General features: G+C 44.2%; 1 protein-coding gene across 1 annotated transcript; it reads right to left on the bottom strand.

Moving 5' to 3' along the window:
• Window positions 1–1,123: 1,123 nt before the first annotated feature.
• On the bottom strand, window positions 1,124–18,497 carry LOC106608623 (phospholipase A-2-activating protein). The gene is made up of 14 exons (XM_014206678.3): window positions 18,255–18,497; window positions 17,568–17,761; window positions 17,330–17,430; window positions 17,042–17,162; window positions 16,779–16,946; window positions 13,540–13,675; window positions 10,027–10,196; window positions 9,541–9,692; window positions 6,798–7,017; window positions 6,019–6,084; window positions 5,823–5,894; window positions 5,527–5,634; window positions 5,117–5,284; window positions 1,124–1,836 (listed from the first exon to the last, which is right to left on the bottom strand). Exons 1-14 carry the CDS (start codon window positions 18,401–18,403, stop codon window positions 1,262–1,264), a joined length of 2,400 nt encoding a protein of 799 aa, XP_014062153.1. The 5' UTR covers window positions 18,404–18,497; the 3' UTR covers window positions 1,124–1,261.
• Between the last annotated feature and the right edge of the window lie 9 nt (window positions 18,498–18,506).

Here is an 18,506-nt window from a genome sequence, read left to right as displayed (position 1 = left end):
GTAGAAAATAGTAAAAATAAAGAAAAACCCTTGAATGAGATAGTGTCCAAACTTTTGACTGGTACTTTATATCCATGTCCTCGTTCATCCACAACTCCCGTTGATAGGATAGTCATGGTTTGTTCTCCAGTGACTGCACGTTTGCTAGTAGGACAGAGGGCAATGGCGGTCTATTTACTCACCGACGAAGTCTTGTCATGGTGCCGGCTCGCCTGCCTCTCTTTCTCCGCCGCTTCCTCTTTCGATTCCCGGGGACTAGGGCCTGGTCCAGAGTAAGCAGAACATCCAGCACTGCCAACTCATTTAAGCAGACATTTCCGTCCAAATAGAGGGTAGTGATCGCTGTTCTAATGTCCAGAAGCAGTTTCCAGTCATAGCAAATGATGGCGGAAACATTATGCACAAAAAAAGTTAAGACCAGCTCAAAACAAACATAGCAGAATTGGTTAGGAGCCCGTAAGACAGCTGCTATCCCATGCAGCGTCATAGTTGAGATTCCACTGTTTACAGTTACAGTATTTACAATGAGGATCTGAGATGCTGGGTAAATAGTTCACCAAGAGGGTGGCACTGGGGACAACATGTCACTTACTTCATTGTTGCAGAGTGGACGTTCATTGCATGCTTTCACCTGTGATCTGATCTGCTATTGATGCATTTCTGAGTCTCGGATCACGATGCCAGGTGAAAACTTGCTTTTGCTTGATGTTCCATGACTTTCTAAACTTAAAGGGATAGTTCACCCAAATTCCATATTGCTTTCCTTTCCCTGTAAGCAGTCTATGGGCAGGGTAAGAAAACCAAATGTGTCATTTTGTAATTTCAGTGAACTATTCCTTTAAGATCAATGACCTTTTAGTATTCATCTAATAATTCAACCGTGTCCAACTCAGGTAATGTAGCAGATGGGTGATAAACTAGCCTGATCACAGCCCAATTCGGATATGTTTCCCACTAATTGGTCTATTGACCAATCACGTCAGATCTTTTCACATTAGATCTTTTTCAGAGCAGATCTGATTGGTCAAAAGATCAGGATTGGGCTGCATGTGTAAATGCAGCCATTTCTATTTAAATTCTACTTTCTCACCAACTCCATCATTAATAAAGGCTGAATGAAATATTCAATTTGTACATCTTTTTATTGCAGCACATGCAATCCAACAGTCCACCAGTCAGAAATCACTTGAACAGAGACTAGTAATAATGTAAGGGGAAAGGGGATACTGGTGCGGCTTAAAACACAGGAAATGAGATCAGATCACTGCAGTTCTTTTAAAACCAGCTGGCAGCACTCGCCAACCTTGGCCGGGTCGGTGACGGAGGTGTACTTGGCGATCTGTGACGTGACCCCCAGGGACTTGGCCAGATCCTGGGCCGTCTGGTCGGAGGCCACTGTGGTCCCCAGGGCCACTAGGAGCCTAAACACTGCCTCCTTGTCCTGCACCGACTCCAGCGCCGCGCTGGCCACCGATAGACACTGGGCCTTGGCTTCCAGGTCAGGCTGGCCGTGGAGGGAGCCGGCGTAGTTGAGGACGAGAGTGGCCAGGGCGATGTGAATGTTTTTGTTGCACACGGAGCACAGGTCGGCAGCGTGCGACAGGACAGCCTCCCGTTGGGCCAATAGGAGGGCTCGGCCACGCCAGCCACTAAAGCAGTTGCAGAGCGTCCGCAGCGCCAGCATTTGATTGGCTGGCCGGGCCTGCGGCTTCATCAGGCTCAGCAGGTGGTTGCAGAGCGCAACGCCATCGTCCGCGTCGCCGCCACACAAGCTCTCGTTGACCTGTGGGTGGCGCACCGCCAGCCTCAGGATGTCCAGGATGGGGAAGACGATGTCTGGAGGACAGGAGAGAGAAGAGGTGATCACAGGTCAATGAAGTGATAGTAGGCTCACAAGGGACATCACCATATGTTTAAATACTGGAATGTGCAATAGTTTCACATGCTTGAAAAGGCTGACGGGGCTTTTTATTCTTGAAAACACAAACTGAAGTCAAACAATAAAATGCTTATCAGAACCCCAGTCTAGTGAGATAAACCTTAGTCCTGCCCAAGGCTATAGTAAAACAATTTGTGCCCTCAGGCTTGGAGAAGCAAAAGTAATTCCACTACCCAAGAATAGTAGAGCCCCCTTTACTGGCTTAAATAGCCCACCAATCAGCCTGTTACCAACCCTTTGGAAACATTTGAAAAAAATAGTTTTGACCAGATACAATGCTATTTTACTGTAAACAAATTCACAACAGACTTTCAGCACGCTTATAGGGAAGGACATTCAATAAGCACGGCACTTACACAAATGACTGATGATTGGCTGAGAGAAATTGATGATAAAGGTTTGTGGGAGCTGTTTTGTTAGACTTCAGTGTGGCTTTAGACATTATCGATCATAGTCTGCTGATGGGAAAACATATGTGCTATGGCTTTACACCCCTGCTATAATGTGGATAAAGAGTTACCTGTCTAACAGAACAAAGGGTGTTCTTTAATGGACGCCTCTACAACATAATCCAGGTAGAATCAGGAATTCCCCAGGGCAGCTGTCTAGGCCTCTTACTTTTTTCAATCTTTACTAATAACATGCCACTGACTGACTAAAGCCAGAGTGTCTATGTACGCGGATGACTCAACATGATACACGTCAGCTCCTACAGAGAGTGAAATCACTGCATCAGTTAACAAAGATCTGCAGTTAGTTTCAGAATGGGTGACAAGGAATAAGTTATTCCTAAATATTACAAAAACTAAAAACATTGTATTTGGGACACAATCATTCATTAAACCCTGAACCTCAACTACATTTTATAATAAATTATGTGGAAATTGAGCAAGTTGAGGGGACTAAACGGCTTGAAGTAACCCTGGATTGTAAACTGTCATGGTCAAAACATATTGATACAACAGTAGCTAAGATGGGGAGAAGTCTGTCTGTAATAAAGCGCTGGTCCTTCAGGCCACAGCTTTGTCGCACCTGGACTGCTGTTCAGTCGTGTGGTCAGGTGTCACAAAGAGGCACCTCTGAAAATTACAATTGGCTCAGAACAGAGCAGCACGGCTGGCCCTTAAATGTACATGGAGAGCTAACATTAATAATATGCATGTAATCTCTTATGGCTCAAAGTGGAGGAGAGATTGACTTCATCACTTCTTGTTATTTAAGAAGTGTTGATATGTTGAATGCACCGAGGTGCCGGTTTAAAGTACTAGCAAACAGCTCGAACACCCATGCTTACCCCACAAGACATGCCACCAGAGGTCTCTTCACAGTCCCCAAGTCCAGAACAGACTATGGGAGGTGCACAGTACTACATAGTGCCATGACTACATGGAACTCTATCCCACACCAGGTAACTGATGCAAGCAGTAGAATCAGATTTAAAGAACAGATAAAAATACACCTTATGGAACAGGACACACACACACACTCGATGAAACAAATCTAATGTTATTTGTCACATGCGCCGAATACAGTGAAATGCTTACTTACAAGCCCTTAACCAACAATGCCTTAAGAAGTTAAGAAAAATGTGTTGAGTAAAAAATAGAAAATAAAAGTAACAAATAATTAAAGAGCAGCAGTAAAATAACAGTAGTGAGGCTATATACAGGGGGTACCGGTACAGAGTCAATGTGCGGGGCACCAGTTAGTCGACGTAATATGTACATGTAGGTAAAACAGGCATTCCACACACATGGATTTTGTATTGTAGATATGTGATAGTAGAGTAGTTGCCTGAGAGAACAGAACGTGTTGTGAAAAGTGTTATGAAATGGAATGTCATGTAATATTTGAAATTGTATATAACTGCCTTAATGTTGCTGGACCCCAGGCATTACATTACATGGCCAGGCACGACTCCAACACCATCATTAAGTTTGCAGACGACACAACAGTGGTAGGCCTGATCACCGACAACGATGAGACAGCCTATAGGAAGGAGGTCAGAGACCAGGCAGTGTGGTGCCAGGACAACAACCTATCCCTCAACGTAACCAAGACTAAGGAGATGATTGTGGACTACAGGAAAAGGAGGACCGAGCACACCCCCCATTCTCATCGACGGGGCTGTAGTTGAGCAGGTTGAGAGCTTCAAGATCCTTGGTGTCCACATCACCAACAAACTATAATGGTCCAAACACACCAAGACAGTCGTGAAGAGGGCACGACAAAGCCTATTCCCCCTCAGGAGACTGAAAAGATTTGGCATGGGTCCTGAGATCCTCAAAAGGTTCTACAGCTGCAACATCGAGAGCATCCTGACTGGTTGCATCACTGCCTGGTACGGCAATTGCTCGGCCTCTGACCGCAAGGCACTACTTTGGGTAGTGCGTACGGCCCAGTACATCACTGGGGCAAAGCTGCCTGCCATCCAGGACCTCTACACCTGGCGGTGTCAAAGGCCCTAAAAATTGTCAGAGACCCCAGCCACCCCAGTCATAGACTGTTCTTCTGTACTACCACATGGCAAGCGGTACCGAAGTGCCAAGTCTAGGACAAAAAGGCTTCTCAACAGTTTTTACCCCCAAGCCATAAGACTCCTGAACAGGTAATCAAATGGCTACCTGGACTATTTGCATTGTGTGCCGCCGCCCCCCCCCCCCCCCCCCCCAAACCCCTCATTTTACGCTGCTGCTACTCTGTTTATCTTATATGCATAGTCACTTTAACCATACATTCATGTACATACTACCCCAATTGGGCCGACCAACCAGTGCTCCCGCACATTGGCTAACCGGGCTATCTGCATTGTGTCCCGCCACCCACCTCTTTTACGCTACAGCTACTCTCTGTTCATCATATATGCATAGTCACTTTAACCATATCTATATGTACATACTACCTCAATCAGCCTGACTAACCGGTGTCTGTATATAGCCTCGCTACTGTATATAGCCTGTCTTTTTACTGTTGTTTTATTTCTTTACTTACCTATTGTTCACCTAATACCTTTTTTGCACTGTTGGTTAGAGCCTGTAAGTAAGCATTTCACTTTAAGGTCTACACCTGTATTCAGCGCAAGTGACAAATAAACTTTGATTTGAAGACTAGCTGCTGCCTTGGCAGTAACTAAATGGGGATCCTTAATTAATACAAAACCCATGTTTGTTAGCCTACCTTCTGGCCAGTGAGAGGTCTTCCAGAGAAGACTGATCTGCTCGGTGGTGGGCTGCTCTGAGGCACAGGGGTCACATACAGATACCAGCAGCTTCTCCAGGCTCCCCAGCACCTCCTCAGACAGCCTGTATTCCCCAGGGGCCCCACTGTTCAGCTCCCTCAGCTTGGCTGGTGGTGGAAGGGCAAAGGGCAACGTTAACATAGATAGAGGCAATTGAGTATGTTAGGACACTGTAATATCCGGTATGTATTTTCTGTAGTGAGGTTTTCATAGAGCTATGCACATTATTTCAGTTCAGCCACAGTGCTGGTTGATCAGTTATGTACGCTGAATAAATAGATGATTTCTGCTAGTAGGAAAATATGGAATAAAATTCAAAGGTATCATGTTTTGGTCAGTGCTTAGTTACCCATTATCTGTGTGGCGTTGGCCTGCTCGAAGGTCACCCCGTCCGTTTTGGGGAAGTAGATGTTGGTGGAGGTCTGCCTCGAGGCAGCTGAGGAGTAGGCACCCCCACCTGGGAAGAGAAGAGGACAGGCAAATGTTACACCTCAAACAAACAAAATACTAGAGACTAGATTTCATCTGCTTTAGCAGTGTTATTGGGTTGTCTTTTATTATGAGTGAATTTTTTTTTTTTTAAACAGGATTGTGTGTCAATGCAACCTTTGATTGAACCCGAGACATTGCTATAGTGACTGTTACCTGTGAAGGGGTCTGCCACGCCCACCGGCGCCCCTGTGGGAGTCCCCGATCCTGGGATGTACCGCCCAGTGCCTGGGGAAAGCGCCGTAATAATGTATTAGCATAGCCATAGAATGAAAATGGCATATAATGCATTAGAACAGCATGTTCTCAACAAACTGAAATCTACAAGAAAAGGACAATTGTTTTTATTTACCTGTGAAGGGGTCAGCCCCAAAACCTGCTCTATTGTCGGCAGCTACAGGGATGTATCGGCCTGAGCCTGATGGTGAACATAACAAAAGCAGGGTAAATATACAGTTAGTCTGGTATTCCAAACACATTTTGTATTTACTTGCTGTGATCCCATCTATTCCAATTGTTTACGGTAACGTTGCACAATGTTTGTTAGAGGAAATTCCACTGTAAGAGATTTTTCACTTTAAAATGTATGTCAAACAAAAAAACAATGATTGCAAATTTAAACAAACCATACAACTCTTTGCACAAGGATGACTTAACAATTCCCAAAGAACATTATACAAAAACACATTAAGAAGAGTGCAGATGACGGAATGACGGTTTGTGCTGCCGGTGCCGTCATTCTGTTACCGGACATTGCATCTGCACTGTTCTTCAAGTCAATGCGTTTGTGAAATTTTCAGTGAACCTTTTTAGAAAGTTGTTCTTGAGCAAAAACTTGTGTGGTTTGTTTAACTTTGCAAATCACTGGTTTTTGTTTGACATGCATTTGAAAGTGAAAATTCTGAGTCACTCTGTTACAGTGGAATTGCCCTTCGAAGAGAAATATGCTGCCCCAGGTGTAGCCTATAGAGTGAAGATGGCTCAATGGCTTCACCAGTGAATGGATTGATACTACCGGGCTAGGCCGGTCTATTTCAAACATTATGGGAACTTGGTCCACTGCATGTTTTCTTTAGAAGAAAACATTGCCCTAAGTGTAGCCTATGGCGCTGGTTGATCCAGTGGCTTTACCGGTGAATGGGTCGGCAGCGCTGGGCGGGGCGGCTCCCAAGGTGTGTCCTTTGGTGTTCTCGACGATGAAGTTGGCCACCTGGTCCAGGAACATGGGGCTGAGCTCGTTCTTCTGCAGGAAGTTGTGAGCCGTCAGCCAGGGGTCGTCCGTCACGTTGTAGGGCAGCTTCATGGACGGGCCACCCTCGTTGATGTCGATGGTGAAGACAAAGTCGTACTCCTGGGAAATCATTCGGAAGATGGGTTGAGTGATTCACTGTCTAACAGCTCGCCTCAGTGAAGATCAAATGCTCTTGTTGTGGATTATTTGCCGTGCGTCTGTACTTTGTTCACCAGAGTCGTCTTGTAGTGAGCGCACAATTTTCCTCTGAGGACAATAAAGTCTCTCTCTACCCGTATGTCCATCTATTGTTATCATCATTGACCTAACGTTGGGGTGCACCTATGGCTGTTGCGGTGACCTTATTACCGCCATTCCGGCGGTCACAAGTCATGAAGGAAGTCAAATTCCAAGTGACCGTTTCGTCACGGTAATTAGGCTTCTCCAAGCTATAATGCTGCTAATGGTAATTACCAAACTTGCTAACTGCCTGGTACTCAGCACTCTTTTGTTCCTCTAGTCACTCTGACATCAATGCAAATGTAATTGAAAATCTAATCAAACACTTCATGAGAAGCTCATGTAACGCAATATTTCTATAGGCCACACAATTGAGTGCGAAAACAGAGTGATGGCCTCTATTAAAAAGAGGAGGATCCCATCAGCTTTCTATAGTGCAGGTGTAGTATATTTATTTCTCAACTTTCCTAATATTAAGCACATTGCTTCTCTTAACAACAGGAGTATAGCCTACCTGGCTGGCATGAAAATGAACCATGGGAAAAGCGTCCTCCATTCACTATTTAAGTGCATAGATGACATGTATTGTTTTCCGCTGCCCGTTTCGAGACAGGTGCATGATAAAGGTACATTCTAAATCAAAACAAATTTCACACATATTTTATTTAGTATATGTAATGACAAGACTAAATCAAGAATAGTCTGATGGGTGACAATATTAGCCTATCACTTGTGAATGATGTCCAGCTTAAGGTAAGAAACAATGCATTTTTTGGTGACTTTTTCTAATCATAGTCGCACACCTCATGTAGCCTAGCCCATAGACCTATTTGTTTTGATAAGGTTAGTATCACAACTAAAGTGGCCAAATAACTTTTTAAAATGAAGCACATTCATCTGCTTTACAAGGGGTGTAGAGCCTAACTGGCATTCATAAGCATCGCGTGAGTTAAGTTTGGGGAAGATAATTTTCAACATAAAAATGCACCTCTATAATAAAAGCATTACATGCATAATCGCATTTGTGGTCACTTTTGATAATGGTGTTTTCCGCTAATGGAACATTCACACTTTTAGCCTACTACCATGTGCGCATTGCTGTGCTTATAATGTGAACAAATTGCCTAATAGTTTGATCGACATTTAAAGCTAAACGTTCTGATCTGTTGCGTTAGACACATTGCGTAAACATTTTTTGGGATGCTAGTGGTTGTATTCATTTGGGATCTATCACATCTCACAACTGTCCCAGACTATGTTTGGAATATTTATTTCTCGCACAGAATAGAATGTCAACTTATGTACTATGGGGGACAGTACATTTAGATACACTAGTGCTTTTGCTGTTCGTTAGGCCTACTCATCTTGTTGGCTGACAAAGTAAATGTCGACAGTTCTTCCAATATCTTCAATATGCACCTCAGAATTGGATAAGGACGTGCGCAGTTGCGTCCCCGATGTGTCTATCTTCACTTGTAGCCTGTGAGAAAGACCCGATCATGTGATGGAGAGCCATATGAGTGAGAGGTGCTTCGGGGCGCACAGCACTCAGGGAGAAGGGAACAACACAGCACTCCAGGCCAAGGGCACAACGGCCACTGGCCACAAAAAGCGCAGATTGTTTTAGGGTGCATTACGGCCACACAAAGGGGATGCTGCCATGAAATTTGAGGCATTATCAAGTGCTTCTCAAATTCTGAATGAGAGACCGATGAAGTGTGTACAGCCTGCGCAAAAAAAGAAAGCAGAACTCATACCTTTCAAACTACTTTTTTCCCAAATCATCAGTGTCGCATCATGCAGCCTTAGAATGTATTAAAAATCTAAACATATAGCCCAACGTTTGTAGAACAACTAAAGTCACATTAATAACTCTAAATTAAGCATATAGGAGTACCTATTTCCTTGTTAACCACTCAACACAGAATAGCTGCATGTTTGCACTCCCTCAAATCGTTCGGAGAAAATATCCTTTCCATTTTATTCATATTGGTTCAATTGCATTCTTCATACTATAAAATAATATAAACAAATGCCACGAAATTAAAAGCAAATCTTGTCTCCTAAATGAACTAGTGTAGCCCACAGCCATATGGCATAGCCAGATCATGGCCTAACATAAGAACAACTCACAGTATGCTATTCTGTTCTTCTGAAATACTACAATTTCTTCATATCATGCTTCTTTAGACCTGTCTAAAATAAATAATGAATTTATTGTAAAGGTGTAGGCTATATTAAATGGATTTGTTAGACTTTTAAAAATGTAGATGTTCCAAAGGTCTGCATCAGTGGGGAAGCCAGGAGATGCTAAATGTGTTCATGTTAATTAATGGTCAATTACCGTGAGACCGACAGTTATTTGCTTGACAATCCCCGGCTGACAGAATTTAGTGACCGCACCTTCCCCTCATAGTTGACTTTCTTGGAGGTCTGCTGGTTGGACCCTCCCACCACATCTCCTATCTTCATCCAGCGGCTGTCGGCCACGCTCCACTGGTACGCCTCCACCTTCTGGCCCTCTTTGATCAGCCGCGTCTGTCCGTCCCGATTCCCTGGGAGACAGACACACATCTTAATGAGTGTGCATACTTTACACACTCCAATACAACAAGAGGGGGTTTCTGAATTACTCCACTTTTTATGTGCTTCTGTGGTTTATAGTTTCAGGTTCTACTAAAGATTGGTGATTGGTGAAATACGTTTATCATTCATGAAAGATGTCAGTGATCAGGGGCTGTAGATGCAAAAAAACAATAACAGCCAAACAGTGATGTTGGGCATGTAAAGTCCTAATCGTTTTTCTGTTAATTGAATATATAGATATCAATACACATATAGTGTAATGAAATGGATTAATATAATGGAATATGTACGTAATATAATTACCAGGCTCATCAAGGTGATCCCTTCCTGGAAGATCCTCCATCTTGATGTCCCCCAGGTCCCCGGTCTTGGGGTCGATGGTGGTCTTGGAGAGCTCATCCTCGAAAGCTTGGAGGTCCTGAGGGCTGGCCATGCGGTCTTCCACCTCAGTGAACACTCTGATGAGGCCGTCACTGTTAGGCGAATAACACAAATCGGTGACACAAAAGCAAGGTAATAGCAGCAACATTGCTCTCCTCACTCTTTCCATCTAACTGTTTCTCTTAATTTACTTTGAACTACTCACTGACTAATTAATAATAATAATATACAGTGCATTCAGAAAGTATTCAGACCCCTTGACTTTTTCCACATTTTGTTACGTTACAGCCTTATTCTAAAATGGATTCAATACTTTCCCCCCCTCATCAATCTACACACAATACCCCATAATGACAAAGCAAAAACAGGTTTTTAGAAACGTTGGGTAATTTATATATGGGAAAAAAAAACAGAAATATCACATTGACATAAGTATTCAGACCCTTCACTCTGTACTTTGTTGAAACACCTTTGGCAGCGATTACAGCCTCGAGTCTTCTTGGGTATGTCTCTACAAGCTTGGCACACCTGTATTTGGGGAGTTTCTCCCATTCTTCTCTGCAAATCCTCTCAAGCTCTGTCAGGTTGGATGGGGAGCGTTGCTGCACAGCTATTTTCAGGTCTCTCCAGAGATGTTAGATCAGGTTCAAGTCCGTGCTCTGGCTGGGCCACTTAAGGACATTGAGACTTGTCCCGAAGCCACTGACGAGTCATCTTGGCTGTGTGCTTAGAGTCGTTGTCCTGTTGGGATGTGAACCTGGAGCAGGTTTTCATCAAGGATCTCTGTACTTTGCTCAGTTCATCTTTCGTTCGACTCTGACAAGTCTCTTCCAGTCCCTGCCGCTGAAAAACATCCACACAGCATGATGCTGCCACCACCGTAGGGATCGTGCCAGGTTTCCTCCAGACGTGATGCTTGGCATTCAGGCCAAAGAGTTCAATCTTGGTTTCATCAGACAAGAGAATCTTGTTTCTCATGGTCTGAGAGTCCTTTAGGTACCTTTTGGCAAACTCCAAGCGGGCTGTCATGTGCCTTTTACTGAGGAGTAGCTTCCGCCTGGAAACTCTACCATAAAGGCCTGATTGGTGGAGTGCTGCAGAGATGGTTGTCCTTCTGGAAGGTTCTCCCATCTCCACAGAGGAACTCTGGAGCTCTGTCAGAGTGACCATCGGGTTCTTGATCACCTCCCTGACCAAGGCCCTTCTCCCCTGAATTCTCAGTTTGGCCAGGAGGCCAGCTCTAGGAAGAGTCTTGGTGGTTCCAAACTTCTTCCATTAAGAAGGATGAGGCCACTGTTTGTGGTGACCTTAAATGCTGCAGAAATGTTTTGGTACCCTTTCCCAGATCTGTGCCTCGACATAATCCTGTCTCGGAGCTCTACGGACAATTCCTTCGACCTCATGGCTTGGTTTTTGTTCTGACATGCATTGTCAACTGTGGTACCTTATATAGACAGGTGTGTGCCTTTCCAAATCATGTCCAATCAATTTAATTTACAACAGGTGGAATCCAATCAAGATACAGAAACATCTCAAAGATGATCAATGGAAACAGGATGCACCAGAGCTCAATTCTGAGTCTCATAGCAAAGGGTCTGAATACTTATGTAAATAAGGCATTTCTAAAAACCTGTTTTTGCTATGTCATTATGGGGTATTGTTTGTAGATTGATGAGGAAAATGTTTCATGTAATCAATTTTAGAATAAGGCTGTAACGTAACAAAACGTGGGAAAAGTCAAGGGGTCTGAATACTTTCCAAAGGCACTGTATATACGTATATGTATGTGTGTGTATATAAATATATACAGTACCAGTCAAAAGTCTGGACACCTACTCATTCAAGGGTCTTTATTTTTACTATTTTCTACATTGTAGAATAATAGTTAAGACATGAAAACTATGAAAAAACAAATATGGAATCATGTAGTAACCCAAAAAGTTTTCAACAAATCAAAATATATTTTAGATTATTCAAAGTAGTCACCGCCTTGATGACAGCTTTTCACACTCTTGGCATGCTCTCAACCAGCTTCACCTGGAATGCTTTTCCAACAGCCTTGAAGGAGTTCCCACATATGCTGAGCACTGGTTGGCAGATTTTCCTTCACTCTGCGGTCCAACTCATCCCAAACCATCTCAATTTGGTTGAGGTCAGGTGATTGCGGAGGCCAGGTCATCTGATGCAGCACTCCATCACTCTCCTTCTTGGTAAAATAGCCCTTACACAGCCTGGAGGTGTATTGGGTCATTGTCCTGTTGAAAAACAAATTATAGTCGCACTAAGCGCAAACCAGATGGGATGGCGTATCGCTGCAGAATGCTGTGGTAGCCATGTTGGCTAAGTGTGCCTTGAATTCTAAATAAATCACAGTGTCACCAGCCAAGCACCCCCACACCTCCTCCTCCATGGTTCACGGTGGGAACTACACATGCTGTGATAATTCGTTTACCTACACTGCGTCTCACAAAGACAAAAAATTTGGACTCCAGACCAAAGGACAGATTTCCACTGGTCTAATGTCCATTGCTCATGTTTCTTGGCCCAAGCAAGTCTCTTCTTATTATTGGTGTCCTTTAGTAGTGGTTTCTTTGCAGCAATTCGACCATGAAGGTCTGATTCACGCAGCCTCCTCTGAACAGTTGATGTCGAGATGTGTCTGTTGAACTCTGAAGCATTTATTTGGGCTGCAATTTCTGAAGCTGGTAACTCTAATGAACTTATCCTCTGCGGCAGAGTTATCTCTGGGTCTTCCTTTCCTGTGGCGGTCCTCATGAGAGCCAGTTTCATCATAGCGCTTGATGGTATTTGCGACTGCACTTGAATTTTCCATATTGACTGACCTTCATGTCTTAAAGTAATTATGGACTGTCATTTCTCTTTTCTTATATGAGCTGTTCTTGCCATAATATAGACTTGGTCTTTTACCAAATAGGGCTATCTTCTGTATACCACCACTACCTTGTCACAACACAACTGATTGGCTCAAACGCATTAAGAAGGAAAGAAATTCCACAAATGAACTTTTAACAAGGCATACCTGTTAATTGAAATGCATTCCAGGTGACAACCTCATGAAGCTGGTTGAGAGAATGCCAAGAGTGTGCAAAGCTGTCATCAAGGCACAGGGTGGCTACTTTGAAGAAACTCAAATATACATTTTTGTTTAACACTTTTTTGGTTATGACATGATTCCACATGTGTTAATTCATAGTTTTGATGTCTTCACTACTGTTCTACAAAGTAGAAAATAATACAAATAAAGAAAAACCCTGGAATGAGTAGGTGTGTCCAAACTTTTGACTGGTACTGAATATTTATCTCTGATAGAGGTGATGCAGTTGTTTTCATGTATTATACTGCTAAGTCTCATGTCCTTTGACAGTGAGATAGAAATAGTTGGACAGTGGATTATCAGTGGGGTTTGGGGTTTACCTGGCTCCCACAGCTATATCCCCGTTGGGCAGGATACAGCAGCACCACACTGACTGGGCTGGGAGACGGATGGTCTGTTGGCACTCGCCCTGCTTCCATATCCTCAAGGTCCGGTCCTCTCCTGTGCTCACAAAATCTGAGAGGGGAGGAGAGCACCAACAGATTGTCTTGAAAAATGTCTTGACGGAAACTTCAACAAAGTAAATGTGCAGAGGCAATATCGTGTGTGCAGGAGTAATCTTTTCTATTATGAAAACATAATGGTGCCGGGGGAGATGGCTGCCGTTTAACGGGCGCTCAACCAATTGTGCGTGTTTTTTCGCATTATTTGTAACTTATTTTGTACATAATGTTTCTGCCACCGTCTCTTATGACATCCCTGTCATTCACATGAGAAATAGAGACGGAGATATCGGGAACATAATTTGGGGTGCCTTGTGAGGATCTGACGGCAAGTGGGTAATCTGCCTCTACCATCAGTCCTATTAGCCAACGTACAATCATTGGATAACAAAATAGCCGAACTACGATCACGAATATCCTGCCAACGGGACATTAAAAACGGTAATATCTTATGTTTCACCAAGTCGTGGCTGAACGACAACATGGATAAAATACAGGTGCCGGCATTTATGCTAAATCGGCAAGATAGAACAGCTGCCTCTGGTAAGACAAGGGATGGCAGTCTGTGTATATGTGTAAACAACAGCTGGTGCACAAAATCTAAAATTAATGAAGTCTCAAGGTTTTGCTCGCCTGAGGTAGAGTATCTCATGATAAGCTGTAGATCACACCATTTACCAAAAGAGTGCTGGCACTAAATCTGCACTCAATGAGCTGTATAAGGCCATAATCAAACAGGAAAACGCTCATCCAGAGGCGGCGCTCCTAGTGGCCGGGGACTTTAATGCAGGGAAACTTAAATCTATTTTACCTAATTTTTACCAGCATATTAAAATGTGCAACCAGAGGGGGAAAAAACCCTCTAGACCACCTTCACTCCACACACAGAGATGCGTACAAAGCTCACCCTAGCCCTCCATTTGGGAAATTTGACCATAATTCTATCCTCCTGATTCCTGCTTACAAGCAAAAACTAATGCAGGAAGCACAAGTGACTCGGTCAATAAAGAAGTGGTGAGATGGCACAGATGCTAAGCTACAGGACTGTTTTGCTGGCACAGACTGGAATATGTTCCAGAATTCTTCCGATGGCAGTACACCACATAAGACACTGGCTTCATCAATAAGTGCATCGATGATGTCGTCCCCACAGGGACCGTAAGTACATACCCCAACCAGAAGCCATGGATTACAGGCAACATCCACACTGAGCTAAAGGGTAGAGCTGCCGCTTTCAAGGAGCGGAACTCTAACACGGACGCTTATAAGAAATCCCACTATGCCCTCAGACGAACCACCAAACAGGCAAAGCATCAATACAAGACGAAGATTGAATCGTACTACACCGGCTCAGACGCTTGTCGGATGTGGCAGGGCTTGCAAACTATTACAGACTACAAAGGGAAGCACAGCCGCGAGCTGCCCAGTGACACGAGCCTACCAGACGAGCTAAATTACTTCTATGCTCGCTTCGAGGCAAGCAACACTGAAGCATGCATGAGAGCATCAGCTGTTCCGGACGACTGTGTGATCACGCTCTCCGTCGATGTGAGTAAGACCTTTAAAAACAGGTCAACATTCACCAGGCTGCAGGGCCAGACGGATTACCAGGACGTGTACTCCGAGCATCCGCTGAACAACTAGCAAGTGTCTTCACTGACATTTTCAACCTGTCCCTGACTGAGTCTGTAATACCAACATGTTTCAAGCAGACCACCATAGTCCCTGTGCCCAAGAACACTAAGATAACCTGCCTGAATGACTACCAACCCGTAGCACTCACGTCTGTAGCCATGAACTGCTTTGAAAAGCTGGTCATGGCTCACAACAACACCATTATCCCAGAAACCCTAGACCCACTCCAATTTGCATACCGCCCCAACAGATCCACAGATGATGCAATCTCTATAGCACTCCACACTGCCCTTTCCCACCTGGACAAAAAGAACACCTACGTGAGAATGTTATTCATTGACTACAGCGCAGCGTTCAACACCATAGAGCCCTCAAAGCTCATCACTAAGCTAAGGACCATGGGACTAAACACCTACCTCAGCAACTGGATCCTGGACTTTCTGATGGGTCGCCCCCAGGTGGTAAGGGTAGGTAAAAAACACACCGCTTAAGGGAAAAAAAACACATCTGCCACACTGATCCTCAACACGGGGGCCCCTCAGGGGTACGTGCTCAGTTCCCTCCTGTACTCCCTGTTCACCCATGACCGCATGGTCAGGCACGACTCCAACACCATCATCAAGTTTGCCGAACGACACAATCAAGTTCACAATCAAGTTCACCGACATCATCAAGTTCACCGACAACGATGAGACAGTCTATAGGGAGGTGGTCAGAGACCTGTCCATGTGGTGCCAGGATAACAACCTCTCCATCAACGTGATCAAGACAATGGAGATGATTGTGGACTACAGGAAAAGGAGGACAGAGCAGGCACCCATTCTCATCAACAGGGCTGTAGTGGAGCAGGTTGAGAGCTTCAAGTTCCTTGTTGTCCACATCACCAACAAACTATCATGGTCCAAACACACCAAGACAGTCGTGAAGAGGGCACGACAAAGCCTATTCCCCCTCAGGAGACTGAAAAGATTTGGAATGGGTCCCCAGATCCTCAAAATGTTCTACAGCTGCACCGAGAGCATTCTGATTGGTTTCATCACTGCCTTGTATGTCAACTGCTCAGCCTCTGGCAGCATGGCACTACAGAGGGGAGTGCGTCCGGCCCAGTACATCACTGGGGCCAAGCTTCCTGCCATCCCGGACCTCTATACCCGGCGGTGTCAGAGGAAGGCCCTAACAATTGTCAACTTAACTATTTTTTACTTCACACTTATTTTTCTTAAAACTGCATTGATGGGTAACGGCTTGTAAGTAAGCATTTCACTGTAAGGTTGTATTCGCCGCATGTGACAAATAACATTTGATTTGAAGCACAAACAGACTGTCACACTTTCCTCGGGCATAGTGGTTCTACAAACAGACTGTCACACTTTCCTAGGCCATAGTGGTTCTACAAACAGACTGTCACACTTTCCTAGGCCATAGTGGTTCTACAAACAGGGCACAGGTAGATTGTCTGGGATCAGTCGTCCATACTGTACCTTGTCCGTTGGGGAAGACGGCCAGGCTGTAGATGTAGTTGGTATGGCTGTAGTATACCTGCACACATTCCCCAGTCACCAGCCATCTCCTGATACTGGTGTCGTTGCTGCAGGAGAAGAACTCCAGGTCGCTGACCACCGCTAGCCCCCTGACACAGTCCTCGTGACCTGGGACAGACGAACGCATTCAGTGATGTCTGGCCTCAGTACTGCCACAATATTTATGAAGGGAACGGTGGTTTGTCGGTGCATTAATCTCTCACCTGTAAATGTCTTCTCACAACGCCCAGCCTTCCACAGCTTGATGGTCTTGTCAGCTGATCCTGACAGCATGAGGCCTTGTTCAGGTAATATGACCACTGCCCACACTGCTGCTGTGTGCCCCTGAAATACAAAAGAGCCCAACTAGCCATATTCACTCACCTGGGTTGTGTTCAGTACAGAGAAAATGCTGCGAAACTTATCCAATAAGAACACAGATTTTCATTTTATGTCGCAAAACGTTTTTTTTGCTAAATTGAGCCCTACTGAACATGTCTCATACACTTTACCTGTAAGGTCATCATGCACTTCTCGTTGAGCCAGACTTTTGCTGTGGTGTCCCATGAACCACTCAGTAGGGTTCCAAACTTTCCAGAGGACAGAGTGCACACTGTGGACATACATATCATGGATAGTTTCTAGTTATTCACAACGAAAGCGTCATCAGACCAAGTTGGTATTTGAAGTAAAGTAATCACGTTCAATTAGGTGTTGCACAATAACGCATCAACTGTTTATCAACTCTACCTGTGTTTTTGTGTCCCTTGAGGGTGAACAATGGTTGTGGTTGGTCCAGTGTGAAAACACATATGTTGTGGTCATTTCCACCAGTGGCTATGAGTCCCCGAGGATATGTGTCACTTGGAGCGATGATGCATACACAGGATACAAAATTTTGATGACCTGTCATGCAATGCATTTCTGTGAACCCCCTGTCTGGGCTGAAGAGAGACAAAACATATGTTATATGAAATTAAATTGTATTACATTTAAAACACAGACCCGGGCGGTGTCAAATTCTTAACAGGCTCTGGCTATTTCTAATGATTGATTAGCTATAGAAAAGCGTAGCTAGCTATAAAGGAAACGTTAATAACGTTAGCTAACTAGCTAGCTAACAATAGCCATAAGGTCTAGCGATAAATATCGTCCTTCAAGTTTTAGAAACCTTGTGTCACCTACAGTTGGCGTGATATGAATGGGGGACTGTCCGATGTTGAAAAAAACACTGCATAATACTTGCTGAGAGAATGACAACGCTAATTTTGCTAGCTAGCATTGTTGCAATAGCATATACTTGGTTTGCCTTTACATAATGTTTATGGTGAATTGAGAGGGGCATCGTGTGGCTAGGGTTCCTAACTGATTATCTTTACGACATTAAAATGGTGAGAACCACATTATTGTCTGTTGAGCTAAGCTAGCTCGCGGTACCTTGCGTTTGGTACCCATACTCGTCCGGTTCGGTCTCGGGAAACAGACACAAAGGCTCCGTCAGGGAAAAAAGCAGCTGAAAGACCTCTCACATCCATTTCATGACCAGGTATAGAGCAGCTTAACTTATATGAGTTAGGTGATGCCATTTTATCCCCAATATCACAATGTAATTTCTGAGCTGAGAAGTGACGTTTCTTGACAACAAGAAAGCGGCCGGCAAGTAAGGCGGAAGTAGCAATGCAAAACGAA

This window comes from Salmo salar, chromosome 07 (genome assembly GCF_965601325.2).
Source record: "Salmo salar chromosome 07, fSalSal1, whole genome shotgun sequence".
Classification (NCBI taxonomy): domain Eukaryota; kingdom Metazoa; phylum Chordata; class Actinopteri; order Salmoniformes; family Salmonidae; genus Salmo; species Salmo salar.
The sequence above is the reverse complement of the archived record's forward strand: the minus strand, read 5'-3'. Positions and strand labels throughout refer to the sequence as shown.

What these genes read in the sequence shown, in the direction of transcription:
- LOC106608623 (XM_014206678.3), bottom strand. Translation starts at nt 18,403, where the DNA reads ATGGCATCACCTAACTCATATAAGTTAAGCTGCTCTATACCTGGTCAT. An exon ending in AGTGCATGATGACCTTACAG is followed by an intron (nt 17,163 to 17,329) that starts GTAAAGTGTATG and finishes TTTGTATTTCAG; the next exon opens with GGGCACACAGCAGCAGTGTG. An exon ending in GATATAGCTGTGGGAGCCAG is followed by an intron (nt 10,197 to 13,539) that starts GTAAACCCCAAA and finishes TTCGCCTAACAG; the next exon opens with TGACGGCCTCATCAGAGTGT.